This window comes from Poecilia formosa, unplaced genomic scaffold (genome assembly GCF_000485575.1).
Source record: "Poecilia formosa unplaced genomic scaffold, Poecilia_formosa-5.1.2 Scaffold123, whole genome shotgun sequence".
In the NCBI taxonomy this organism is placed as follows: Eukaryota; Metazoa; Chordata; class Actinopteri; order Cyprinodontiformes; family Poeciliidae; genus Poecilia; species Poecilia formosa.
In genome coordinates this window covers 221,066-248,402 of record NW_006800062.1, presented here as the reverse complement: position 1 = coordinate 248,402, position 27,337 = coordinate 221,066, and the positions used below count along the sequence as shown (strand labels likewise).

At 39.6% G+C, this 27,337-nt stretch overlaps 2 protein-coding genes across 5 annotated transcripts in view; both read right to left on the bottom strand.

Annotated features, from left to right (window-relative positions):
• Nucleotides 1-881: 881 nt before the first annotated feature.
• cldn23l (claudin 23-like) lies at nucleotides 882-7,813 on the bottom strand. 3 transcript variants are annotated; one of them, XM_007561095.2, is made up of 3 exons: nucleotides 7,529-7,813; nucleotides 4,008-4,051; nucleotides 882-1,916 (listed from the first exon to the last, which is right to left on the bottom strand). In XM_007561095.2, exon 3 carries the CDS (start codon nucleotides 1,730-1,732, stop codon nucleotides 977-979), a length of 756 nt encoding a protein of 251 aa, XP_007561157.1. In that variant the 5' UTR covers nucleotides 1,733-1,916; nucleotides 4,008-4,051; nucleotides 7,529-7,813; the 3' UTR covers nucleotides 882-976. The 3 variants fall into 3 exon arrangements, with proteins under 3 accessions (XP_007561157.1, XP_007561159.1, XP_016531438.1); XM_007561097.2 differs by lacking the exon at nucleotides 4,008-4,051; XM_016675952.1 differs by lacking the exons at nucleotides 4,008-4,051; nucleotides 7,529-7,813 and adding an exon at nucleotides 2,357-3,983.
• Nucleotides 7,814-9,152: 1,339 nt separating this feature from the next.
• grhl3 (grainyhead-like transcription factor 3) overlaps nucleotides 9,153-27,337 on the bottom strand; it is a 33,229-nt gene continuing 15,044 nt past the window's right edge. Inside the window, exons 3-17 of one of the 2 annotated variants that reach the window (XM_007561092.2) lie at nucleotides 20,387-20,479; nucleotides 18,938-19,103; nucleotides 18,786-18,838; nucleotides 17,179-17,428; nucleotides 16,852-17,091; nucleotides 16,256-16,367; nucleotides 15,204-15,298; nucleotides 14,566-14,724; nucleotides 14,388-14,463; nucleotides 13,849-13,970; nucleotides 13,038-13,063; nucleotides 12,833-12,918; nucleotides 11,225-11,310; nucleotides 11,048-11,112; nucleotides 9,153-10,122 (exon numbers count right to left, since the gene is read on the bottom strand). In XM_007561092.2, the coding sequence (XP_007561154.1) occupies nucleotides 10,005-10,122; nucleotides 11,048-11,112; nucleotides 11,225-11,310; nucleotides 12,833-12,918; nucleotides 13,038-13,063; nucleotides 13,849-13,970; nucleotides 14,388-14,463; nucleotides 14,566-14,724; nucleotides 15,204-15,298; nucleotides 16,256-16,367; nucleotides 16,852-17,091; nucleotides 17,179-17,428; nucleotides 18,786-18,838; nucleotides 18,938-19,103; nucleotides 20,387-20,403 (1,671 nt within the window). In that variant the 5' untranslated portion in view covers nucleotides 20,404-20,479 and the 3' untranslated portion in view covers nucleotides 9,153-10,004. Of the gene's footprint in view, nucleotides 10,123-11,047; nucleotides 11,113-11,224; nucleotides 11,311-12,832; nucleotides 12,919-13,037; nucleotides 13,064-13,848; nucleotides 13,971-14,387; nucleotides 14,464-14,565; nucleotides 14,725-15,203; nucleotides 15,299-16,255; nucleotides 16,368-16,851; nucleotides 17,092-17,178; nucleotides 17,429-18,785; nucleotides 18,839-18,937; nucleotides 19,104-20,386; nucleotides 20,530-27,337 lie in introns of those variants that run through there. The other variant, XM_007561091.2, reaches the window with a different exon arrangement.

Sequence of the window (27,337 nt, the reverse complement as noted above, 5' to 3'; positions counted from 1 at the left end):
ATGTTTTCATTACCCAAACAAACTTCACAAGGTATTTGCTTTTTGTATCATTCAAATGTTTTATTGAACGCACAATTTACAAACAGATAAAAACACAACTAAATCTTGATCAACACTTAATCTCATCGCTGATCGCCTCAGCGATATAAGACTAACATTTAAAGAAACACAAGTACATCATCAGATCATCTCGTTTCCATTTTTGCTAATAAATATCACACAGGAAATCCAGTGTCTAAAACCATTTAGCATCCAACAGCCTCATCTAAAAACTAACACTGGTTCTCTGACATGGCTACAGTCTTTTTCTGACTCAAACTAATGTACAGAAAGGCAAAAAGCTCCACAAATCCATAATTCTTACTGCAACATTTTACAATTTATATTTACAGTAAACTTTATTTTGTCAGGATTATTTTACAGACATTTTCAAGACTCCAATATGGATCAGCAATAATATTTACTCCAAATTTTACTTCCTTCATTGGCAGGTTTGTGTGAAAAACTTCTGTTTTTTGCACATTTGTGAACTTTGTTGACAGCTTGTGCATTAATCAGGCCCAAAAAAATTAACGGTGGATTAACCTGCTAATTTTCACAGCCCTCAAGAAATATGACTTTTTTAGTATCTTGCTGAATAATACAACATCTTAGAGCCATTGCAGATAGAACGATGAGTAAATTTTAACAAAAAAAGCTGAAAATTTGAAATTAATCTCAGAATTTTTTCAAGATGAAAATAACATTTTTGAGCCCCTAAAATCAAAAGATTGCCAGAAATAAATCAGAAATTTTGATATTGGCCTCAGAAATGTTCTATATGAAACGTGGAAATTTCGGAGATCCAAAAGGCTAAAACTTGTGAGAAATGAAAATCTGGATTTTTTTTATTTTTTTTTGATTAATCGTACAAACTTGGTTCGATTTAATTCTGACGATTATCGAAGAAAAACTTGTTTTTTTTTGTGCTCACATTCTAACAGCTGACCTCATATACGTCCACGTCGGTCTTACTGGTCATTTCAGGACACGAGTGGCACGCAGGACAGACGGCTTGCTCCTGGCGGGACGGGCAAGTCGGACATCTCGGTCGCTTGAAGCTGAACAACAACGCGCCGCCTCCCAGCACCTGTAAACAAGAACCCAGCCACCCGAAGTAGAGCGACCCGGCTGGACTCAGGCTGAGCTGGGGGAACTTGGGGTTGTTGAGTCCTTGACTGGGATCCACCCCCAGTCTCCTGAGGTTGTGGGTGTAAACCCCCAACCCGGTCAGGCTCAGAAGGCCGGCGGCCACCACCAGGAGTCCGCCTGAAGCCGCCACCCTCCTCAGAGGCAGATCTGTCCAGCATCGGACCCCGATGCAAGCCAGGACAATTCCGATGCCGCACAGGAACAAGGACGTAAGCACCAGGCCTTGCACCATCCGAACCCTGGCGTCTCTCTGGTACGGGCCGGCTATGGGCCAGCACTGTTTCAGCTCGGACTGCTCCACCTGTAAGCAGCTCTCCCACAGGCCGTCGGAGCGCAACAGGAGCAGGGCCTCCACCGAGCCGGACCTGACACCCACACCGTGACCCTTTGCTCCGGACCGAAGGAGAGATCCCGACCCCCCGATGTTCAGGCGAGCCTGTCCCTCCCGCCACTGAGGGGTGATGGCGGCAGTGAAGACAAGGACAAGTCCCAGAGGAGCGAAGACAATCCCCATCACCATGGAGACTGGAGTTTGCATCATTTGTGCTAAAGCTGATTTTCTTTTAAGTCTCTCAAGAGGTGTAACTAAATGATGAAAAAAGATTAAACAAGTGCTGGGAATGTAAAGTGAATTTCCCCCAAAACACTTAAAACAGACGATCTGGTTGTTAGCTCACTGGGATGCAGCTTGATTGGGATCTCCAGCAGAAATGTGAGAAACGACTCTGAAAAAGGAAAACAATGAAATCATGATTTGAGCTGAAAGCAGATGTTTACATACAGGGCATTAGAACAGGGCCATCAAACATTCAAATATCAGATTAATCAAAGGGTTGCTGTGAATTAATAATTAATTGCTAAATAATGAACCTAGTTAATGAGTTCTAAATGTTTTATTAGGGCTGATGTAGAACAGGGGATCATTACTCATGTCTTTCCTTTTGGTGTTTGTTCATTCTTTTTATTTGTTCAGAGCTGCATGTAAAATTCTGCTTTGCTACATTATTTTGTCAACAACAGTAAAATAATTTTGGGGTTTTTAGTACACGTAGAGTGTAAATTAGCACAGCATTAAAGTGTTAATTTTCACAGCCCTGAAAAAATCACAACCCTTTCGATGTCTTTTGCTGAGTCAGGTGGTTGGAAGATTGAATTTTGCACTAACTATCATGACGGTTGTTCTCAGAAGCCCCTGTCAGCCTCATAAAACAGTGCAGATTGGTTTAGTGCACACCAGGACTCGGCTGATTCAACAGCGATTCGATCTGACAGCCGCAGGCGCAGGAGGCAGGAAAAGAACTGGAGGTACCAAGAAACAAAAGAAAGAAACCAGAAGAAGAGAAAATAAAATTAAGGGGAAGGAAGCAACTGCTAACTCGTTTGCAAACAGTCTGATTTAATATTAGCAGCAGTTGTTTCAAAGTAAAAGCAGAACTTAATTTTAACGACATGGATTAATTGCTACCATAATAACTTGACCCTTGCATGTCATGGATCTCGCAGTAAAACAATTGTATCCATTTCCATTAACTGAATGGATTCTCATGATTGCAAAATGTCTGAAAAAGGGAACAAAACATCGTTAATACTTAAAAATCTCCCCATTATTTTACAGCAGATAAAACTGATCAAAGGAAACAATTTGACCTATTGTAGGTGAATTTCAGTGAGAATGATTGCCTTGTAGGGATTATTTGTTAAAAAACAGGGGTGTATTGTAATCATTACATAATTATTTAATTTAATGCATTAACTAAAAAAATCTTAGGGAGTGGCATGGATCCAAAGGCGCCCAACCCGAATGGGATTATGACAGAAAGCCGAATACTTCTTACAGTAAGACAGCAAGTACAATAGATGACTTTTGTGCTTTAGGCATGACCTTAAAAATACTCTGCTGCATCGCAAACATGTTTATTGAACCTTTTAGCATCAATACAACATAATAACAGATCAGTCTTAGCAGCAGATCCTTCATCTGCAGGCAAAATTACAGTGGAGAGTAGATTTTGGTTTGAGCAATGTAGGAAGGAGATAAAGTTATGATTTTAAAATGAATAGTGCAAAGGTTGTGAGAGAAGTTTTTATTTAGCCAAAGATCAAACACAAGGTCAAATCCAGCCCACAGCTGTTCATGTGGCTCTCTAGTCTCTAACTTCATTATAACAGGTTGTAGTATTTTTACACTGATTATTTTATCAGAAATCCAACCTGTTTTAATTTGGCTAATTAATAATAATGATTGGTTACTTCATAGTTAATGGTTTCATCCTTGCTCGCATGGATGCAGGCTTCTGGATACTGACACACTCTCCTACAGAACCTGTTTCCTTCCTCCTGGCTGAACATTTTTGTGGTGTTTACAGTTTGAACAGATGAAGGTGGTACCGTCAGGTAACTGGAAATCACACCCAAACATGAATCAGAGTTATGAAAATCAAACATTTCCTTCCTGATGTCCTGATTTTCTCCTGATGTCACTCACTACGAAGCAGAGTATTTAAAATACATCCACCTTTGACCTTTGTCACATGCTCACACAGTCATGACATCATCATGTGGACTTTCCATCTGGACTTTCCGCTATTGTTTAAACACATCGTAACAGTGGTATGTGTTCTCATTTTGACTGAAGTGATAAAAGCAAAGTATCTCTTTCATTATTCTGGCATTTAGCAAATATAAATAAAAATTAATTGTATGATTTAACATCAGAAAGTAATACAGTATAAATTAAATTATTCTGTAATCAATGTCATGCGCACCACAAACACCACCAGCACAATGTTTAGTAAAATAAATGGCTTGTCTCGTACCTCTTCATGAAAACTCTGCTTTATTTACCTGCAGGTTCTTCATTCTAAGAGTCAGAGTGGGAGAGAAAGATTGAGTTAGACAAAGACGATAGAAAATGAGAAGTGGAGACACTGAAGAGGATCAAAAACGAGCAGGGAGAGAAAACAAAGGGACCACTTGGCTTCAGTGCTCCTGTTATGGACTGAAAAAAAAGGTCGATGCCTGAATCTGTTGCTAGGATACAATAACCTGGGCAGTCTCAATGTGACAGCCGTGTATGTGGAGCTGTAATAATGAGACGACCTTGCTGGATCTCAGTCTACGTTGCCGTGTGTGCGAGCTCACGTCCCGGCCGTGTTTCTGCATGCATGCACAGGAGGGAGCTGTTTTCTAAAAGTCTGACTCCTGAGAACCAGGCGTGACCTTGGAGGAAATCTGTTGGTTTAGTAATCACGTCAGGTCTGAGTTCGAGTTAACCTCCAGACAAGGCAACCTGACACTGCAGACGTGGTCAATATGGTTTTATGTCAAACAAATGCAGTTATCAGAAATATTGAGACAACAGGAAGGAGCAGATTCACACTGGAAGGGCTTTGTGGGTTTCTGCTGAGACCAAGCAGTAGGCTGCAGATGTTCCTCTAAACTATTTACTGTAAAGTTGGCTTCATAGACAAGGAAATATATTGCTCAGAGTTTAACACGAAGCCCTTCACCGATGTTTTAAAGTTTAAGATTCATCACTCTGTAGCTACGCAGGCTGTGCAGCAAAAACATTTCAGTGTAACAATAGCAGTCATAAAATACAAGACAAAGCATAAACTGACTAAACATCTGGTCTCAGGGACTCACAGAATTCACATCTTGTTATACAACAAGCACAAACTTTAGGGGTTGCATGTTACTGGCCAACACAAAAGATATTCAGAAGTCAAATAACAAAGTGAGGGAGAAGTTTAAAGCACGGTTAGATTATGAGAGATAATTAATCAGGGATCCAGATGCTCTGGAGGAGCTGCAGAGACCCGCAGCTCAGCTGGTTGGATCTGTTGACAGAAGTAGTAGATGTGAGATTCACTAACCTGGTTTTTATGGAGTGGCAAGAAGAAAGCTGTCATTGTAAGAGAGACGCAGAGATCCTGTTTAAAGTTTGATGCAAACCGTGAAGGAAACACAGTAAAAAGGTGGAAGAGGTGACGAGACCAAACTTACAAAAGGTTTCTTTCTATGTGATTGGGTTTAAGTTTGTGGTTGTAATAAAGTGACAAAATGTGAAGCATTTTAAGCTGCTTTTGCAAGCTACTGTAATTTACAAATAATCTAGCTCTAAAGCTGACCTAAAACTTATTTAAACTAAAGAGCGACTGCTGTTTCAACTGCACAGTGTGTTCTGTGTGTTGAAGAGTGTTTTGGTTTTCAAAACATCATATGTAGACTTTTGCAATGATTGTAATGATTTTTTTTCTGAAATATGCAGCTTTGTGACTTTTTGCTGGCACAGGCTGTAGTGTTTATCATGAGATGCCATCAAGAGTTCAGTGTTAACATTTTCCATGACAACAACACATGTCTGCATGTTGAGGAGGTGAAAAAATTACAGAGCTTGGATGAATTTGATCTTTAAACATGATTATTAACATGGCAGACTGGAAAAATGTTGCTCTTCAAAATGAAACTGAAGATCTACAAGATGGATAGCTTAAGAAGACGGAACTGTTTGCATTAGTATATAGGGACAGAGATGGTGACAGTCACATGCAGGTGTGCTGTGATGAGACCCAGACAGGCAAATAAAAACATGTTTATTGTTTTTAATGTTTCGTTTTTGCCGGGGAGACATTTTCCAGCTCAAAGTGAAAGAACATTTTTTCATCTCCTCTGATCTTTTGCCAAATCTGCAAAGCAAAGAGAATGAGTTTGTAAAATGAAACATTTTGTTACTCTAGGTGACGGTTGGTCGTTCAGACTTTCCATTTCTCAATGTTAACTGAAGTTGATGCTGTAAAAATATAATTATAGTCTTTTAAAGGGATCTCATATAAGCAAAAGTACTTAAAGGCCGTTTGCATAGTCTGAAAACAGCAGAGAAGCGATAACAAATTGAAGCTTTCGGAGCTGATATTTGTTGTAGAGAAGGCCACTTTCCTCAGAATATACCAGATAGATTGTGTCTAAAATATGAATCAACACAGTTTATCCACAGCTGAATGACATAAAAATATTTTATAATGGAACTGTAATCTTCTTTTCTTGCAGTTTGAAGCTGATCTGAGTTTTGCTTACTTTGTGTAAGCTGCACACTCTGCTCTACAGTTAGTTCTAGGAAATTTTATTTGTGTAAGACATTTAGAAATGCACCCATTACAAGCACAATCTATTAAAAATACAGTTTTGGTTCTGTAATCCAGTTGCACTGTCCAAACATCAATGCAGACATCACATATCACGCACATAATGTTCCGTAAGCATACAGAAATCCACATATAAAAGAGACACAGCTGTTGTGTTTTATAATAATATTTACTTTGTTTACATATCAGGCTTTTCTTTGAATATTTGAAAGGTTTCTGCTAGATTTCTCCATTTTCCTCCATGTCTTGGAAGCTTTCATCAACCTTTGGAAACTCATTTTCAGTTCATCACTTCAAGGCATCCAAAAACCACGACTGAGATGAAATAATCCAGAGAACAGAAAAAGCTCATCTGACCAAAGTGAGGCTCTCTTTCATTTTCTATTCCTGTTGTTCCTGCTGGAAGATGATAAATCTCCTCATTAGCTTTAATTATAATTTCTAGCTGATAGTAGTAGGTTGTAGAGTGTCTGTATTTTTGATTTTATCTTTCTTTATGTTTTTTTCTTTAATGTACTTAAATATAAACAATAATAAATTCTTACAGAAATGTGTATTGTTATTATTATTGTGAAACTGAATGGCTTCTTTAAAATAATTCTCATTATTTAAGCATCTGCATGTCTTTATGTTTTCCATCATTCTTAACTGAATACGTTTTTCTTTTTGGTGAGTTTTGTTGCGCTCCCAGCAGTTGTCTGCATAGCTGCATGAACACATACCTGCAGCCGTGTGTCATGCTCACTCTATCCTGTTTTGCAGGTTTGTCCTCAGTGAGCTGACATGGTGGCAAAGACAGAAAATGACAGACGCTGTAATTTGGATCAAGAGTTTCCACCAGTTTTTTTTTGTTGTGATTAGAGCTCACCTAATATGTCTGAGAGAGCAAAGCCTGATTTTGTTTGCCAAAGTTTGAGCTTTTTCATTCTCAACAACTCGACTGATATTAGATCCTCCTGAGAAATCAAGCTTCTGCCCTGAAAATGCTGCAACTTCGCAGGATTCCAAGGTTCTCGTTTGCTTTGATGTAGAAACGACAAAAGGAGAAATCTCCATAGAAACTGGTGATGAGCCGAGAATCATATGCACCATACCATTGCTGACCCTCTCACTGCTTTGTCTGAAAACGGGCATGCTTAGAGCAGTTTACAGAGACGATCACCCGAATGCAGCCAGGGGAGTCAGGCACTTACCATTCAGGAGAGGTTTTGTGCATCTCACTGCAGACTGCAGGCTGCACCGCTGCTCTGGTCTGAATCGCTAACATGCTTCTCTCTTTGGCAACAGATGCTGCAGCCACCTTCCATTTATCCCCATCGTTTCTTCTTTCTCTTCTTTCTCCAGTTTCGCTCCTGCCTGCGTTCTTTTTATTTCAGCCGTTTTCTGTTCTGTCCTTGTTTGTGTTCCCCTTTTCCCTGCTCCTTCCTTCCCTGTCTGACTGCTCTTTCACATCTCTCTCTCTCTCTCTTTCTCTCTCTCTTTCTCTCTGTGCCCCTCTCTCGCCAGCTGAAGTAATGTCTGTTATACGCAGGGCAGAGTGACTATTGCAATTACATTTTAGTTTCTCTGAGGTTATAGAGCTCTGATTTGAGTCTGCAAAGGCTCGCAAAAGTATTCATCCCTCTTGAACCTCTGCTTAAAGATCTAGAAAGTGTGGCATACATATGCAATAATCCCCCTTTAATACAGCTAAATAAAATCCAAATTAACTGCCTTCAGTTGTCACCTCACTGAGTTTACCTGTGTGTAATTTATTCTCACTTTAATTTGAATTGTTCTGTGATTTCCTCTGATCACTGGTGTCTAAATCAGCCATATTAGAGTAGAGACACATCTGGAACCTTTCAGGAATGTTTAAACCAAGGTTTGGTTTTAAAAAATACCTCAAGCTCTGAACTTCTTAAAAAGCGTGGTTTAACCCGTCAAATAGAAAGACTATGGTACAACTCTGAACCTCCCATGAAATGATCATTCACCTAAAGCAACAGATATTAAATCAGAGAGGCAGCCAGGAGGAGGGAGGAGCTGCAAAATCTGTCAAGAACGAGATGAAAACTCTTCCTTCATGGAAGAGAAGCAAGAAGAAACGCAAATAATCACATTTGTGATGCTGCGTTAAATTTAGCCAAAATGCAGCAAATTATGTGGAGGAATACTGAGACTGAGCTCTCTGAATATATCTCCACAATGATGAAACATGGTGGTGGTAGCATCATGCTTTGGGTAAGCTGGTCAGAGATGAAAGAAAACATGTGAGAACCTTCAGAAGACTAGAGACTGGGGTCAAAGTTCACCTTCCAGCAGGTCAACAACCCTGGACATACGAGACGGAGTCACAAAGGAGTAGCTTATAACGGACCAGTTAAAGTCTGGACCTAAAGTAAAATAAGAATTTGAAAACTGATGTTCATAAAACATTGGCTTTGACAAAAGTTGAGCTATTTTGCAGAGAAAGAAGAGCAGAAATGTCGTTTGTAGACGAAAAACTAGAAGCTGTAATTATAGCAACATAATGTGGTGAAATAAAAATATATGCTGCTCTTCAGATTTGCAAAGAATATTAAACATTAATTATTCACCAGTTTGTGTTTATCTATCACATAAAATCCCAATATGTGGGCATAGAGTAGGAGAGAAGCATCATTGATATTCGCTCAGAAACAATCATTTTGCAAATTTACAGAAATGAACCCCACCTCCTGCAGATGGGGTTCATGCCTTCATGTAGTTTCATCTTTTTCAAAATGCACTTCACCTCCAAAGTCTTTGATTGTCAAATCGGTTGGAACTTCTGAAGCAGACAAAAAGACAAAAAAATTTTTTTTTTCATTTTTTTTATTTTCTTTGAAAAAAGAGGAAAAATCTGAACGAGTCGCCATGAAATAATGCAGGGATACATGGTTGCTTTGAAATGATGTGCTCCGTAAAAAAAAATATTTTTCTTTCCCTCATACACACACACACATGCATGACTTGAAAGTCTCCTCTTCAACCTGAAAGTATTTTGGGGGAATTTGGGGATCAACTCTTTCAACGAGGTTAAAGTCGAGAAATGTCTGAAGATTTGGGCTAGAAAAAAATGGCCAATACTAAACCTCGGTGGAAATGTCTGACTTTAGTTTCCGACTCCAACCTGACTTTTTTTCTGGCAATTTTTAGGAGGGAAAACAAATAGAAAGGCTGGGCAGTAAAAAAAAAAGAAAGAAAGAAAGAAAAGAAAAGTCAGATTGTGGGTAATAAAAACGCACCAGTGGGTATGCAGAAGAAATGATGGGTAGACTGAAAGCAGCAAAATTTACAACATTTAAAAATGCTTAAAAAAAGGTTGCTGAGCACAAATGATGTTTAGAGCTCTGAAAATGAAAATTGAAATTCAAAGCAAATCGTGTCAAGCTCATAAAAACACTGTAATATTAATCTATTTACATATATGTACAATGCAACTCATAAATGTTTTACATTAAAAATATTTTAGTCAAATAAACAAACCATAAGAACTGGGCAGACCGGGATTTACAAATTCAAGAAATGGTTTTAACATTTTCATCTTAAAGTCTGAAAATCTGGAGGGTCTGTTCAGTCCGGCTCCAGCTCTTTGGGTTTTTTAGTCCTCAGCTCTCGTGGCAACGCTTCAAACGCCGGCTGTGTCTCTCCGTCCTTCAGGGGAGTTTATACTTCAACGAGCGTAACCTGCAGCTGTCCGGCTGCCACCTCACACATCTCGATGAGGAAAGCCGACTGGTTGCTGTAGTGTTCGATGATGTTGTCATCCATGTTGACCAATATTCTACAAGATAATGAAAGAAACGGCGATACTTCAGAGGTTTGATCAAAAAAACACATCTAAAAGGAGCCAATCTTTGTAGTTTTTCCCCAAACAGCACACAGTGCCTGTTTCTATGAATATTTTTTCACTGAAATCAAAATCTGTTTGAGTTCTGGGTAAGAAACATGGCCTCTGTCAGCCTTTAAGCGTTTGATGCTTTAATGCTCCAGCTACCCTGCGGCTCACGCACACCGCCTGCAGGGACTGCACTGATTGAAGGTAGCAGTAAGAAAAAAAAAAAGGGAGTGAGCTGCTGGGAGAATGTAACCCAACCTGTTAGCTTGGCTGCTTCCCCCACTGACGGCTGCCAGCAAGAGGCAGGAAAAAAACCCAGAGGTGTTCCTGCTCATCCAAGCAGGTCACAAGTTACGGACTTCATATCTGCCCTGGTGTCGCGCAGGAAAACAACCCAGACTAACACAGGTTTAAAAACCAACAGCCATTTTCTGACTCAGCTCAGAGTGAAAGACGTTTCAAGCAGGTTTGTATATTTACTCAAAGGGTTCAGATTCAGTATAAACTACGTAATCTCTGTCAGATGTGCGGCGGTCGATAACTTGATAGGCAACATTTAGCTTGTGACTGGAAGCCCTGAGGCCTCCATCGAGAAGGGATCGCTTCAAATAGTACTTCCTGATGTTCCAACAAGATAGAGTTGTGAAAACATCAATAACTTAAAACAACTGCTGATGACTCATCTGCACTACCTGTGAAATCTTTTCATCTGCTGCCTTTTTGTAAAGGAGAGACAATTAAAACATTCCACAGGCTGAGCCAAACCTACCGACCCGGTCTGTTGGCATGAGGAGGATAAAGCCAGAAACGAAGCCCTGAGCATACGCATCCATGTCAGCTCCTTTAAATCACCCGAGACTCAGGAACTCACCCTCGTTTGCATTTTTTGCAGATTCTCCCAATGGTGTCTTTTTGCAAGCCGTACTTTTCGGAAATCTGAGGAGAGGAAGGTGTAGAGATGATAGTGAGCGTGAGCTCTTGCTCAGAGAAAGATAATACACTTGTGAAAGGAGGAAGACATCAACGAACGTCTTCATTTGATACTTACAGCTTCTCGCAGGCCTGACAGCGTCGGCGAGCTGAGCATGAGCGCGTCGAACACTTCCTCAGCGCCGGTTCTCACGTACAGCAGGACTAACAGAGCAAGAGAGACAATCAGCACCAAGAAGAACAAAAAACACGTTTTATAGAGCGTAGGCATGGGCTGGTTCAGAAAAAACAGTTTAATGTCCTTTCAACAAAAGGCAAATCAGTGTCAGAATAAAACTGGCTTCCTCCTGATTTATAGATCTGTCCCTCCTGCACCTGTTGCTAGCTTAAAGAAGGGTGCAACGCCTTCCCTTAGCTTCTAAAAGAAGAACTAAAAGTTGTTTAGAAATACCTCTGATTGTGAAAAACAGAAAGCTGTTAAAAACAAAAGGAGTGACAGCCTCTCCTCAGTGAAATCTGTTATTAAGATTTCACTTTTAAAAACTACCACAAGCAAGTTAGGAGCTAACCAATTAAATAATTAGTCTCTAGATAAAATGTTCTATCCAAACTTTTATGCCATTGGTACAAATTATATACTGCCACCATTTAAATACATTTCAGCAGAATGAATTAGCATCGTTATGTTTCAGAGATTAGAAAACTGCATTTTGCTTCTGCTCTTTTCTTTTCCTGTGTTGTCAAGACGGCTCATCAAGAGCACAGTACTGGTCCTACTGGGGAAGTTTTACTGTCACCACATGGCGAACTTTCTTATAATGAGGACTTTTAAAAAGAAATTAGAACTATAAACCAACTTTACTGCATTTTATTATCACTAAGTTACTGGAATGCATGTGTTTGAAAGCACATGACTGGACTGTAATGGGCTAATCTGGTAATGTCTTTCTGGATGTGAATTTTAAAGGGCTACAGATTATATTTTTTTGTACATCAGTGATGGATATACATCAAACCAAACTGAACTGAATAAACTGAATGAAATGAAAAGTTTAACATATGTTGCTCCACACATATGTTAAAAATAAGGCTAATAAATGTTTGCTTTCATCACAAACAGGAATTTGGTTGAATGGAAAAATGGTGTGAAAACTAGAGAATCACATCATTTTATTTAACGTGATGCTGTTTTATAGTTGGTAAGGTAAGAGTGGCATTGCATCATGCACAGTAAGTACATGCAAACTTAGCAGGAGTCTAAATCTGGAAAAAACAGAAAATAAAACCAACATATTCCAGGAGGCTAATCCCTTAAAAAAAAAAAAAGTATTCTTCCACTTGAAGGAAGGAGATAGTTTCTTAAGCCAAATCTCCAAAATATGCACATTGATTCACATGATTAATTTAGAAAATTCCTACTTGTTGGACTTGGGCCATTATTGTTGCAATTTAAGTTTTTGTTTTTTTCTGTTTGTGTGTCTTGTACCTACTTTTACACTCAATGTTTATTGACATTGCCTCATTTGTGTTAACCACCAACGTAAAAATAAACCAATAAGCTAACTAATGTGGGAAAATCCAGGTATCAGGATCAAAATAAACTGTTCCTAATGACATTAATTTGGCAGCATTAACTCCATGATATTGATGTTTTTCCTTAAGGTCGTCCCGGCGTGAGAACCTGAGCCAGCCCATGCCTGCGTTAGGATTGTTTTTAATGTTCTACCTCTTTGTGGGTCTTCTCTGCGTGTCTGTTTGCTGGGCGGAGAGCCGTTCTGCTCTCTGTCTGGATACAGCCTCTTCAGACAACTCCTGCCAACACAAAACCAACAGCCACGTCAGACAAAAGCAACCGGCTGATGGAAAGGTGACAGACATCCACAGGATAATGTGTTTTTTTCTTTTTCTGGAGTGTTTTTACATGCGCTTACCTTTCAATGTCGTCCATAGGAGTGGCCTGGTGAGACAATGGAGGGGAGAAGAAAGATCTGATTAGATACAGCTCCACTGATAAAGACGTTGCCTAATATCCTTCATGAAAAAAAAAAACATTTTATCGTTGCTTGAAGTGTTTATTTCCCATGACCTCTAGCAGAACCACTCTGACGTGGACACTGATGAGGAGAGGCAGATAGCACCATCATACCCCTAATCACACCATTCAATCAGGTATCCACTTCTTTTCATGAGTCACCCTAACTTTAATTATTCTGAATCTAAAATGATTTGCATTTTAAATCCATTTAGCATCTTAGTAGCCTGACATTTACTGGCTCCTACGTAAACTCTACAACGTGTCCCATGTAAAGCTTAGGGACTGTGGGAAAGCTGGCCTGTCTGAACAGCTCTCTAACCACACTGTTGTTGTAGCTCTGATGAGTGAAGGACATGTAAAAAAATAATAAGATGAGGGCGGCGTGCGGCGGATCGACCTGGGGATGTTACCCTGGCTGTCTGCGTGCTTTCGTGCAAGCCCCCAAGGCTCAGACGCCACATGTTCAGGCTGCAGATGCTTGAACTTGTGCCTGGTTTCGACTCCAATTAGCTTATCTGATGCGAAGCCTGTGTTTAGCTTCACTTTCACTGGTGTTATTAACATCGCCGTCCCGCTTCCTCCAGTTTCCCAAGCCCACCCCCGTCCTTGCATACTTTCCCACAGTTTTTCCCTGCTTCGCTCGTGCCTATCCCATCACCTGCAGGGCTGTGCACGCAGACAAGAAAGGTTATTAACGAGGGGCTTACCATGCGCTGTAAGCTGGTGAGGTGTGTCTCTGGGATGAAGAGAACTGGCTGAGTGACGAGGTCGTCTAGAGTTTTGAAGAAGGTGCACTCGGAGCCGATGGTGCTGCTCACAACAGACTTGGCTGCAAACAAACCAAGAGGTTCAACAAAGTGAGCTTATTATTCATTGGACAGTGTAATAATTAGGCCTGTCACAATATCGAAGTTTGCAAAATGTCCCACAAGTTACTCTGGTAAATGATAATATTGTAGTTTTGAGAACATTCTTAAGTAACACAATTGTAAACTTTAAATTCTAATGAATATTTTACACTGGAACTGGAAGGCATTTTAAATATCCAAAATAAATAAACAAAACAACAAATAAAAATGAATTATAAGACTTTTATCATCCAGTTTTTAGTAGGAAAAAAGAAACGAGAAAAAGGATAAATTACGCAACAGGAAATTATTGCGCTTGTTTTAGTTTATTTTCGATTAATCAATTTATTGCAACAGGACAAGTAATAATAATCCCTTTCTTTTTAAAAAACACTCACTATGTGCATCATTAGTGTTCTTTCCCCTCCTCTTGGATCTCTTCTTCTCTTCATCACGCATTTTCCTCTCTGCACCCTGCAGACACGCAAACAGGAGGTTACAATAATGGCACCGATCCCACAAATACCTGTTTGACATGGCTTTTGGAAAAACAGTGAATGAATGTGAGTGGATTACCTTATCGCAGAAAATCTTGACCTGGCAGGCAGCTCTGTGGATGAGCTGGTTGTTTCCTGAGCTGAAGTCGTAGGTGTCGATCTGCAGGTTCAGAGGCAGGCCCTTCACCCCTTTCTGAGAGGAGAAGTCGGTGCTCAGGGAGTTTATTCCAATGTAAATCTGAGGGGAAAGAAGAATAAAATATTTTAAATCCCTTTTTTATTATTCATGTGCATTATTTAGAAAGTTAAATTGAACAAGAAGGTGAGTTTCCCCTTCTTTTTCCTGAGGGAACTTCAGTTTGAATGAAAACAGGAACACCTGCAGCACTTTTTTAAATTTTATTTCTAAGTAGTTATCTTTTCGTCTCCCACACTAGTGCCCAATTGTAGCAGGTTTATTGGCCCCACCTAACACCTCAGGGGCCAGCAGAGAGGCTAGGTCTGCTGGAGATTGACAGGGAAAAGGCATATTTTACATTCCTGCTGTGCCTCTTCAGCCGCTCCTTTTTTCTTTTTTCTGTTTTGTTTTACTGCCAGCGTTTCCCTTGCTCTGCCGTTCAACATGTCAGCTAACGCATCTCGTTTAACTTTCTCGGCTAACGCAGCTCACGACAGCAGAGAAACCGTGCATGCATCAGGACAAGGTGCCGTCTTTACCTTCGCCTCCTCGTTGGGGTTCCACACGAAGGAGAAAGCGTTGAAGGCCACCTCCTCCACGTTGCTGATGCCACTGAACACTTCTTTGTAGTCGGCTGTGTGAAGATAAGAGATATAAATATTTTAAGTCCTTACAAGGTAAAATTTTGTCAAAATTACAGACAAAAACAGCCTCTAACTCGTATTTTAAAACGGTCCATGCATGTTTTGGTAACTGGATGTTCTCAGAAAAAGTTTTTTTACAAACTGTCACCTTCCTAAAATAAAGACCTACGTCATTTTTTGCCAAAAGATGATTTAAGCAAAGAGAAAGTGTCTTAGAATATTGTTTTATGAAGGTGACAATACATAAAATAAAGTGTAAGTAGCTCCCCCTAAATGTTACAGCACACAGTGGTCACAGAATTTGCACACTTTCTTTGTGTTACATAAGTTTTCAGCAGGAAAAAGTTCATTTTTGCTTGTTGCTTCTTTTTGAGGAGAAGTTTCAGAAACCAAAAACATGCAGGGACTCATCGCGCTTTCCTGTTTTTGTGTGTCATAAATCTCTTCATTTTTATTTCCAAAAGATGAAAAAACACTTTGGCCAAAAAAAAGGACTTACCAATAGGCGGCACACTTTACACTATTTTTCTTTGCTAGCAGTTTTATTTCACATATCGTCACCTTCCTAAAATAAAGGCCTGAGTCACTTTTTGCCAAATGATGAATTAGGCAAAAAATAAAACATTTTTTAAAAATTACTTTTATTTTAGGTGACGATATGAAAAAGAAAGAAAAACCGCTAGCAAAGAAGTAAAGAAAGTATAAATAGCTCCTCCTATAGGTCAAAGTGCATAATTGTCACAGAATTTGCACACGTTCTCTTTGCCACTTATTTTTTCAACAGGGAAAGAAAGTCAATTTCTGACTCAAAAATGTGAAAATGATTTATAACTTTACGTTTTTATTTTGGTTGTTGTTGCTTGTTTTTGAGGAGAAAGTTCAGAAACCAGAAACATGCTCGGACTGATCACACGTTCGTGTTTTGGCGTGTGTTAAAAAAAACATACCGATGTCAATAACCCTCTGCTTGACAGTTGGCTGGCGCGCGTGCCAGTGGTTCCAGAAGCGGAGCTGCATTTCTGGGCTCTTGTCGTTCTCAAACACAGCCATCACCACCGTCTGGAGAGGAGAAAACAGAAAGGTCAGTGAGTAGGCCACATTTCTCAAATGAGCATCTCTGTTTTTACTGAACAACAATACGTTTCATTCATGACGGGAAATCCTTCTTTTCTCCTCTGATTTTTCTGACAAACAAAAGAGCAGTGAGAACACCACACCTTCTCCCCTCCTTGTTCTGTCTTTTTATTAACACAGCCGAGCTGAGCTGTCCTCCACTCTAGCCCCATTTAACTGCCATAGAAACAAATTGTATGGCACAAGCCCTGTCCGCAGGCTGTCAGCAGGGCATTAGTCACCGACAGAGCTGGCTTCCAGGGAGGGACAAACATTTGGGAAGGGCTGGTTTTGCGACACAGAAATAAAATAAGAGTAATACCTGCTCCTCAAACCCTTAGGGAAAAAAATACCACAGGAGTTCCTAATGTCTTTACGTAAAACTAAGCAAAACTTTGAGGAGATTTTTTTAATACAATGACTCACTCACCTTGACTTTGGTGGCAGTGAGGCAGGCACTGCTGTCGACTCCCTGCAGAGTGATGGGGTAGAACTGGCCTTTGTTCAGGTAAACCATCGGCAACTCGCTGGACTTGTGAGGCAACGCAGCAGGAGATCCGAGAGCGAACTGGAAGTCGTTCCTGGGCCTCTCCGGAGAGGAGCTGGCGTACGAGCCCGAGTAGACGGGGCTGGGGTGGCTTTCAGGAAACGGGTCGCTATAGGGAAGAGTCTGAACCCCACGCCACGCAGATATGTTAGTAAAAACACTTAAACGTACAACAAAGATTCATCTTTTAGACAACGGCAGCGGGCTGACCTCAGCGCTGGGGTCAGCGAACGCAGTGTTGTCCGGCCACTTCTGCATCAGGTCGAAGATGTTGCTGAGCTCCTGCTTGTCGTACGTGTCGGCGACGACGCTGCTCAGGGTGGCGTACGTGTCCGAGGAGCCGGGAGCGGAAATGATGGGCTGGGAGGAGATGGGCTTCAGTCCCAGGACCTCCTGAGGGTGGGAGGCGGGAACGATCTCAGACAGGATCTTCAGGACCGGGTCGTTGACGGTCAGAGTCCTGCCAGGTCAGAAAGAAGCAAACGTTCAACAGAGAATCCAGCAACAACGGATATGTGAGCTAAACATGTGAATATATATAAACATAATACAAAATACAGGGGTCAAAGAAATGAGAAGGGATTTTAACTCATTGTTTTTGTTTTCACACAGTAAAGGTTTTACAAATAGCACAATAACTTGATCCAGTTTTGTCCAAATGGGAATGTTTTTCACAATTTAGTATAAAAAAACAGAATTAATTTTTTTTATCAATAAATTTAAGTTTCATAAATTGGTTTTCATTAGAGAATAATCTATTCTCAACTTAACTAAATATAATTAAATGTATCTCTTTAATTTACCATGTGACAACTTGTGGTTTGCCATCTTGATGAAGGATTATATGAATAATTTTTTACAATAATTCTGTTGTATTGTCTTTCGTTTTGTATTTAATGTTTAATATTTGTCTAGCTTCGTCATTTTAACCTTGTTTTGTATAACCTGAGTGTTTTCAGCCAGATAATTTACTCATAGTCCAGGGCAACAGATGAAAAATAGCCTTTTTTTAACAGAAATGTTAATTATTGGGCTCTATCTCTGCCAAATAAATTTAAAATTTTGTGCAAAATATAAACTTCAGCACTGTTAGCCAACAGTGGTCCATATTTTTTTTTAATTAACTTGGAAGGGTTGCACTTCCACTCAGCTGGAAACACAAATAATCTATAGAAACCTTGAACTTTTGCCACCCTCTGTTAGCATAAAGCCCTGGGTGGAGAGCCACATCTCCCACATCAAAAAGCACCACTGAATGCGACTGAAGATGGCGACGCGTGCAGCAGCTAAAGCGCCAAAAGCTGCCTGCAGAACAGCAGGCTTTGCGTGTGGGTGGGAACTATTTGTTTCTTAATCCGGGCCTTCTTTCCCCGGCCCTGTGTTTGCATTTCTCCATTGAAAGCGTTTGAGGGGACAACACTGCACCCCGGCAGCGGCCTTTTCTCAGCCACCTTAGGAGGAACAAGGAGCAGCAGCAACCTGTTGTGAAACTGTCAGAAAGGGAGACGATGATGGAGAAAGCGTCTGTGAATGGAGACAATAATCCCTCCCGCTCTGTTTGGCTACGGGATTACCCACTCAGGAGTTTATGACCTCCTAAAGCCATGCCATTTTTCCTTTATGAATTATGACCGTCATAAGTTTCATCAAGTGAGAAGGGAATAAAAACACGGATTAAATTTCTGAACGTGACACGAAGAACATCTGTTTCTCAAGTTTCTCACGGTCAATGTATTTTTATTTTTTTTTATGATTTAATTATGGACTTCTAGGGAATTCTGGGGGGAAATTTGGGAATTCTGTAAGATTCAGTTCACCTGTCTGTTGGCTTGCAGATGTTGCGGTTGAAGGCAGCAGCTTTCTGCTCTTTCTGGTTGTGGAAAAGAACAAAATTCAAAAGCATTAAATAAAAACATCAAAATAAGCAAGAAATGAATTCATTAAGGTGTGAAAATGTAACATTTTGTACCCTGCACTGTTCCTGAAGCATTGATAAGGCTGTCATGGTTTCTCCAGGGTGCATTCTAATCTTCTGCTCCGGGTTGGGGGTGTCCAGGTAGGGCCAGGAGTCCATTACGTAGTTTGTACAATGGTTATAGCTGAAGTTCTCGCTCTGAAAGACCAGTCCCAGAGTCCTGCAGCAGGAACCACAGAGTTTAGATTGATTTATTTGGACAAAACGGCATAAAAAGACATGCATTTTCTTGGTGTGAGAGGTTTTGACAGAGCCGTAGTGAGAGGGAGACGAGCTGCAGAGGTTCCTGAGCCTTGGAGCACTGTACATACTTGCCCTGTAGCATGGAGGGTTTCGATTGCAAAACCACAGAGCTGAGTAAGAACCCTGAGGAGCCGCCGCGTCAAAAGGATTCAACAACACATAAACAAGCACGCACATACACAGGTGTAGCGCTTTGTGGTTTCAAGTGTGAACAGGGCAGAAACCACATGCTTAAATCCTGTATAAACCTCCTTATTTGCACAAATGCAATCCGATGTATTTTCAGTTAAAAAGAAGCCAGCATCTATAACCAAGAGGCTAGCTCTGCTTTTCCATCTCTGTTGTAAAATAACTAAAGGCTGGGATCGTGAGGACATGACTTGTTTAGAAAGACTCACAGTGACATTGGATTGTAAACAGGCATCCTGCCAGGATAAGCCCCCTGCCCTCCCCTTCTTTAGTGAGAGTCTGGAGCCACTAATGAACAAACAGCAGCAGTTTAGCCTGGATAAACAGTTAATAAAATGTGCTGACAGACACAAGACCACAGTTATTCACAGCTACGTCTGAGTCAGAGCACAGGGAGAAGAAATCCCATGTATGTTGTGACTCCCAACTAAATTCCACGTTTGGAAACTGGACTTTTTAACTTCAATTTCTCCCCAACTTGGGTTAAAAACTCCTCCAAATGCTCAGAGATGCAACAGACAAAATAAGCGTTCCCGCTTAGACTTATTCTACATTTCACCCAGAAACCAGGCCTTGATTTCAGATAAGGTGGGCTCCTTTCTAACGTTTCACCGCCGTGTAACTCAATGCATCGCATGCTGTCATTGCGCTCCAACACCTCCAGAGGAGATTCTCATTTCCCACAATCCCTTTGTGCTCCTTGGCCCCTAGGTTAGCAACAACACAAGCTGAAACAGACCCACTGCAGCCTCGGATCCAGAAAGTGTGTGTCAGCCTCTGCGCTTTTAATTCAACTTGTCCGTATCAATTTTCCCTGTAGAAATCCCAGCTAAAAAGCAGCAGGGATTTTCACATGGGGGTCCCATTGCAAAAAAAAATTAATAAAAAATAAAATAAATAAAATAAAGGAAATTATACACAAACCATTTACAGCACTACTATACTTCTACTTACAAGTACAGTTTTTTTAAATTAACACTTTAATCAAAGTATTTAAAAAAGAAAACTCACTCAGTCTCTTTGGTCATCTCTCCTGTACCAGTTAGTCTGAACAGGCTCCTTTAGATATTCACTGTATGTATGAACTCCTCTCTCCGTGTCAGTCTGGCAGAGAAGATCAGACAGATTAGTCAACTGTAGTGATTTCCTCTGAATGAGGCCCAGTTTTATGTCATGCCAGAACAGAGTCTGCTTCTCTCATCTGATTGGCTGAGAGCTCTGCAACAGGTGTCTGATAGGACAGGTGGAGGGGGGAAGCTGCATGCTTGCACATGAGAGCACTGCGGCTAGTAGGTTATTTTGCATAACAATCTCAGGTGGTGGGAGGTTCTTGCATCTCATTAGGTGAATTAGAAACGTAGAGTTTAGGGATCAATCAAGTGTGAAAGGTTTGATAACGACTGAGAAAGAGACAAAGGGAAGGAGCCTGGCTTTAACATGTTAATAGTTTTTAAGTATCATTTTTCACCTCTACTCTGGTTTTGGTGTCTTTGATTTTTTTCTGTAATTCCTCAGAAAAAAAAAGAAAAAAAAAGGTTGTTTTTCTAAGTTAACCTATTTTTTGTTGTTTCTTAAATTCTATTCCAAACCATCCTGACTGAGGTGAAGATAGTAATTAAAACCACCATTTAATCCATTTTACTGATGAAACAAGCAGGTCTATGCTTAGATTATTGAGTTCAGCCTACAATTACAGTGAATGCGACACCTTGGTTTTATATTCACATAGTTGGAATGAAAGAGGAAGCTTTTTAATGTTACAAACAATATTTAGTGCACAGTAAAACATTCTCTTTTAAATTTAATCCTGAGTTATTCGAGACTCAAGATTACTTTATTGATCCCAGTAAGGAAAATTATTTTTCCCAAAAATAAAAAATATATATATAGAGAGAGAGTAAAACCAGAATAAAAGCAAATACTATAGCGGGGAGTTGTAAGCAGAAAACTGTTCCCATCCTTTGAACTTTGTCACATTTTGTCACATTGCAGCCATAAACTTCAATAATTTTTTGAGATTTTGTGAGATAGTTGGGAAGTGGAAGAATAATTACTACTTAATTCTGATAACTCTTATCCAACTGCCTTCAGAAGTCACATAACTGGTCAATAATATCCATCTCTGTGTAATTTAATCTCAGTATAACTCCATTTTCTCTGCTCTTTCGTGAACAAACAGCATCATGAAGACCAAGTAGCAGACAGGTCAGTGGAGTTTAAAGTTGGGTTAGGTTTTAAAACAATATTTCAGGATTCAAACGATGCACATTTACAATCCAACCCACAAATATGACCTTAATGGATCAGTATTAAGAAGAAAGACGTCAAAAATCCAACATTTTTAACGTGCTAAGGCTTAGTCTTCAATGCAAGTTTGTTCTTGTAACTGGACAAAATGGTGGACAAAATGGGGGTGTAAGACACTGCAGACTCTAGAACTAGAACAAGTCTTATTTATTCACAAATGCACGGACAGATCACATCTACTGATTTGTGTGAAAGTATGAATGGATTGAGATGGGGGTAGAGATGCGTACAAAGAAAGACAAGTGCTGTTCAGTTTCACAATGACTGTGCAACAAAAACTCAAACTGTACCCAAGCTGGAAAGCTTTGTCCCGCATTCCTGGTTGTCAGCAAATCAAACTTTGCCGACATTTAATTTGTCATAACTCTCGGCTTTAACATGACTGCGTGGGAGCCCCAACACCCGAGGGAATTTGGTGTGGCAGCACTTCGATATCCTAACCACACTCACACACGCCCACCCTGACTCGTTAAACAAATAAATGAGGAGTAAAAAGTATCTTTGCGTTGGGAGAGAAAGAGAAAGGAAGAAATGTGCAATCATTGTTCTGTGGTACATACCTTTCAACAAGACATAAGTGGTTCATCTTGATTATTATTACTCTGCTTTTGGCAAAAGGTGTCTTTGTTTTTGCTGAACACATTTTCACATTTTTGCTGTGAAATGCTGCCTAATCTGGGTTTAATTTTCCACCGCCCATCTTTATGTCTCTTTTGTGTGGAACCACAACATAAATCCTGGAAGATCCTGGTAATACCACTAACACCAGCCCACCAGGTGTCCTCTGAGTGTACGGTAGGAATCATTTACCAAATGTGTGCAGCAAAGCGTTACCTGCACCTGGTTGGTCCCCGTTTTTCTGTGTGATGATACCAAAAGGTGCATTTAGTCCTTTTGTTACAACATATATGAAAATAACTATATCTGTATAAAGGTCCATCCTGCAAAGGATTTGCTTTCCAATTTTCTCCAAGTCAAACAAATACTTATATTTCAGGGTCAATGTCTTGTATTAAAAATTTTAGAAGTATGAGGTCACAGTGGGTGTTTTGACATAATTTCCATTCTAAAGCTGTGGTTCTTAATTATTCCTGCATAGATTGAGCATGGTGTCTGCAGAATGCCTCAGAGATTTGGTCCATATTTAACATCATGGATTTGCAGCTGATTGAAATGCATTAACCACATTCAGTAACTATTTACTATCTTAATGCTCACGTTGAACGTCGGCACAGAGAGTCCTTGATACATAAATGCATTGGCTATTTGTTTAATATGCCATTAAATTGTGTACCTAATAAAGTGGCCAGTTTTGTACATGAAGCTTAAGGATGTGGTTTAATTGTACATTCAGGTTTTAGTTAGAAGCCAAAAACTTTCAAGTTCCAAGTTGAAAAATTAAACTGGAATTTTACCAAATTAAAGAAAAAAGTTCAGAAGGCAAAGTTGCAGCAATCAGAAGAAAATACTAAAAAAAATAATTCAGTGTCCTGTTATTAGCTTGTAGTGCTAGGAGTGGTTTGTCCTTGAGCTCAGTTAGCATTCTGCTAGTTTTATATCTTTAAACTTGAAACAGGCTACAGCTTGAAGTTTTCCAAACATGTTCCTGGCTGGGATCAGTTACACGGCGAAGTCTGAGAGTTTTCTCCACTACCCCGCTCCGTTTTCTGCTTTCATGAGAACAGCTCGTCTTTTCAAGCGAAATAAAACTATCACCACATTTAAAAGCTTTGATCCTTCACTGTAACAGAATCACCTGCTTTAAGTTAACAGCACATCACGTGATGCTTGCTGTCAGAACTTCCTGGTGCTTTATTTAAGTTACAAGCAGAATTTTGGCTGGCATCCAAAATCATTAAAATCACCACTGTGCCTTTCGGTTAAAAGAGTGGGCGAGAAACGGCACCTTCAGCTTGATAACAATCACTCCCGATGAGCCAGGAGCAAAGAACTCATTTCTGAAAGCTAAACAGCAAATGCACAGAACAGTTTAGACTGAAACGAATAAAAAGTTAAAAACAAATGCACTTAAAAAATATTTAATTGTAACTTTAAGCTGCAAAAGTTGGTTTCATAGTGTCCTTTCTAAATAGTTGAAGTTGAGTTCATCAAATTTATTTTCAGGGAACAAACAGCAAACTAGTTACGATAAGTTTTATTAACTTTACTGACGGCAGAGGAAGACATTATCTGACCAAACTCTTGACCTCAATGTCATCAAAGCTGAATTAACAAATCCTTAAATCATCTCTAAAATCAACAACACACCAGAGATTTTAGGTCAAATCTGATGTGTGAGAATGGCAGGTGAGGTAAAAATGGATGACCATCAGCCTGTTTGACTAAGGCCTAGGAAATTCGGTGCTAAGCTGCGTGGCAGTTTGCGTGCATTTTCCGCCGCGCTCGGCTGCACACAAACAGACGTCGGCATCGGCTCCACGCACGACTGCTGCTGAGACGTCTTCGCTCTCATCGCCTTTATTTTTTCCAAACCATTGTCTCCTCCTTCCTCACCCTCCTATATCCCACTTACTCTTCCTGTCACCCTCTTTTCCCACCTGCCCGTTCCCTTGCAACTGTTAAACAATGGGTCAAAATTAAACACTTACTCGTATTCTTACACACACAAGACAAAAAAAAAAAAAGACAAAAGGAAATAAAAGATTTTTTTTAAATTCTTTTATGTATGGCTGATTTTCTGTGTTCACTCCTACACACCAAGCATATCTTGGCATCTCTTACTCTAGTGTTGTCTTTCCATTTGAACTGACTCCTTGTTTTGTCATGAAGGAATTTGTTTTGGAGGTTTAAGACAACAAAATTAGCCCAAGGCACGTAGCGTTCTCTTATTCCTCCAACTGGGTAACTCTGCTTCATACCAATAAATCTGCACCTGTTCCGGTAAAGACCTGTCACGTCTACAGCAACCTTTCCTTTCTTTTATGCTGCCGATAATAAATTCCTACAGTCCTTGAACTGTTTATTCTTCGCATGGCTTTGGAAAAACAGAAATCACAAGATTGACAGTTTCTTCAAATAGTAACATTTAGGAGGCCTCATGCACATGCACAACATGCGGGTCTGGAGCCAGACATCACTCCTGTCATCAGCTCCTCGTCCGTGATAAACATCAGCAGAACCGTGAGGCTTTTATTGTGAAATATCACACCACAAATGTTACTCTATATCCATGGAAACGTAAGAGAAACAATACAAGCATTGTTTTGAAGATTAACTTACTGCAATGGCACAAGCGTATGGAGCAGATAACCTATCATATCTCCCATTTGTTAAAGTAAGGTGAGATTTGCAGCTACAGTTTATATAAATATAAAGCAGCAGGTTTAAGTGAAGCAGACGCTAACCTTTTCCACCCCTAATGACACATATCAAGCATTATTCAAAAGAAAGACATGTAAAAATAAGAGTGGAAATAACCTGCTTGCTCATATGTACACACCCTTAAGCTAATAGACAATTAAATCATCTTTTTATTCAGTTCCAGAATTTAGAAGTTAACATTTAGCAGCATTTATTATAAAGACTAATTAAAAGTGCAGTTGCTCTTGCAGGATTTCCTTCCTGTTTGCTCTTCTGCATTCCTGAGCTGAAGCCAAAATCTGCAAAGATCCTGAAAAGGATCAAGTTACTGTATAAAGGCAAGAATCAGGACAAGAGTTTAAAACCCACATCAGTCGAACTGTACAGAAAAAAGTCACATTATGTCTGTAAAAAGCTTTGAAATGATTCATAGTTCTTGTTAACATCATAATAATCATCCATTTTATCAGAGGGACCAGCGAGCCATATGGGGAAAAAAAAAGTCTGATGTCAGCTCTTTTCTACATTTAATTCATGTAAAATATATATTTGCTTCTTAAATAGGTTTTAAATCTGTTTTTAAAAACTAAACTTTTCATACACTTGCTGGAGTAAAACTTTCACTGTAAAAATATTTTTGTAAATATTGTAGTAGTTTATAATACGTTTTTGTTTTCTCTCAAAGTTAAATTTATTTTATTTTCAGGTAGTAAATACTGAAGAGACTATTGGAAATCCTCTAAATCATTTTATGGTAACACCTTGTAGACAATAATGAACCCAGAAATAATATACTGTGAGGGTGGACGATATCTTTTAAAAGGTACAATAAGAACTTCTTATAATCACTAAACTGGACACTGTAGTCATATTTTCAAATTAACTAATTTTTATTGATGTCTCATTGATCAACCAGTGGAGAAAACAATAAAACTAACAATCCAAACAATACAGTTATGTAATGGGCCATTTTAACCCTTTCATGCATGAATTATGATCCTTTGTGTCAGGATTTTGTTTTCCAATTTTTTTATTTTCTGAAGGCATAAAAAGAAAGGTAGGGAAAAAAAATATTTTAAAAAATATTGTATTTTTTTCCCCCTTTATTTAACCAGGTAAACCCTGTTGAGATCCAGATCTCATTTTCAAGAGGGACCTGGGCAGAAGTCTGCAGCACACAGCAACCTGGTTACAAAATAAAATTAATTAATACATATGCAAAAGTGTAAAACAGTATGAGACAATTTAAAAACAGTGACACTCTTTAAAAGAATCTCGTTGCCCGTTTTTAAGAATCTCTCGAAATAAGTCCAGTGAAACCAGTTCTGACATCTTGAATCAGACTGGAGCTGATTCCAGGCTGAAGGAGCATCACACTAAACTCTTGCTTCCCTTTTTCAGTTCGGAAACGTGGAACATGCAAAAGAAAAATGTTGTTAAAGAATGAGAAGTAACAGATCTATGTAAAAGAGAGTTTAAGTCTGCTGGAGCCAAGCCGAGTAGAGATTTATAAATCAAGATCATCAGGTGATTGTTTCTCCGTACGCTTGAAGGACGACATTCAGCTTTTGCATACAACTCACAATGATGTGTGAGACTCTGCTACCGGTTACAAACCTACAAACACAATGATAAACAGTATCTAATGACTGAAGGCATTTGGTCGAAGCATTCATCTTTAAAACATCGCCGTAATCCAGGAGTGGCAGGAATGTTGCAGCCACCAATTTACTTCTAGCTTTAAGAGAAAAACAAGATCCATTTCAGTAATACAATGGTGATCAATTGTAATTTTCTCCAAATACAAAGTTATTTGAAAAATACATCAGCAGTATTGTTCTTTAGGGGTTATCTGAAGTCACAATATTATTTTACCTGCAAGAGTCGTCTATAGTAGAAGGAAGGACCAGGTCGCTTGGCACGCTTTTCTGTCTGTCGGCCATATTGGATTTAACAAAAATAATTTCTTGCATTTGCAGCTGAAGGCCAGTAGTTGATCTTGTATTTTATGACACATTAGTGTCCACTTCAATGGTCTGTGAGCATTTATAACATAAAAATCCACAAGAAGCACAAGAAGATGGCTTTTAGACAGCTGTCCACTGTAGAGACCACTATGCATGAAAGGGTTAAACAGCATTAACTGGAATTTAGGGTGAAAATGGTTACATTAATGTGTTGTAATGCGAGTTGTGTGAGCATGTTTGAATGACCTGTTGATCTACAGAGCTGAGGAGAAAGTGCAGGCCTCGTCGTTGTCGTCACTTTATTTGAGCTACACCAGAGAGGCTCAACTGCCTCCTCCTCGTTCCTATTGCCCCCAGAAAGGAGGCT

What these genes read in the sequence shown, in the direction of transcription:
- cldn23l (XM_007561095.2), bottom strand. Translation starts at nt 1,732, where the DNA reads ATGATGCAAACTCCAGTCTCCATGGTGATGGGGATTGTCTTCGCTCCT.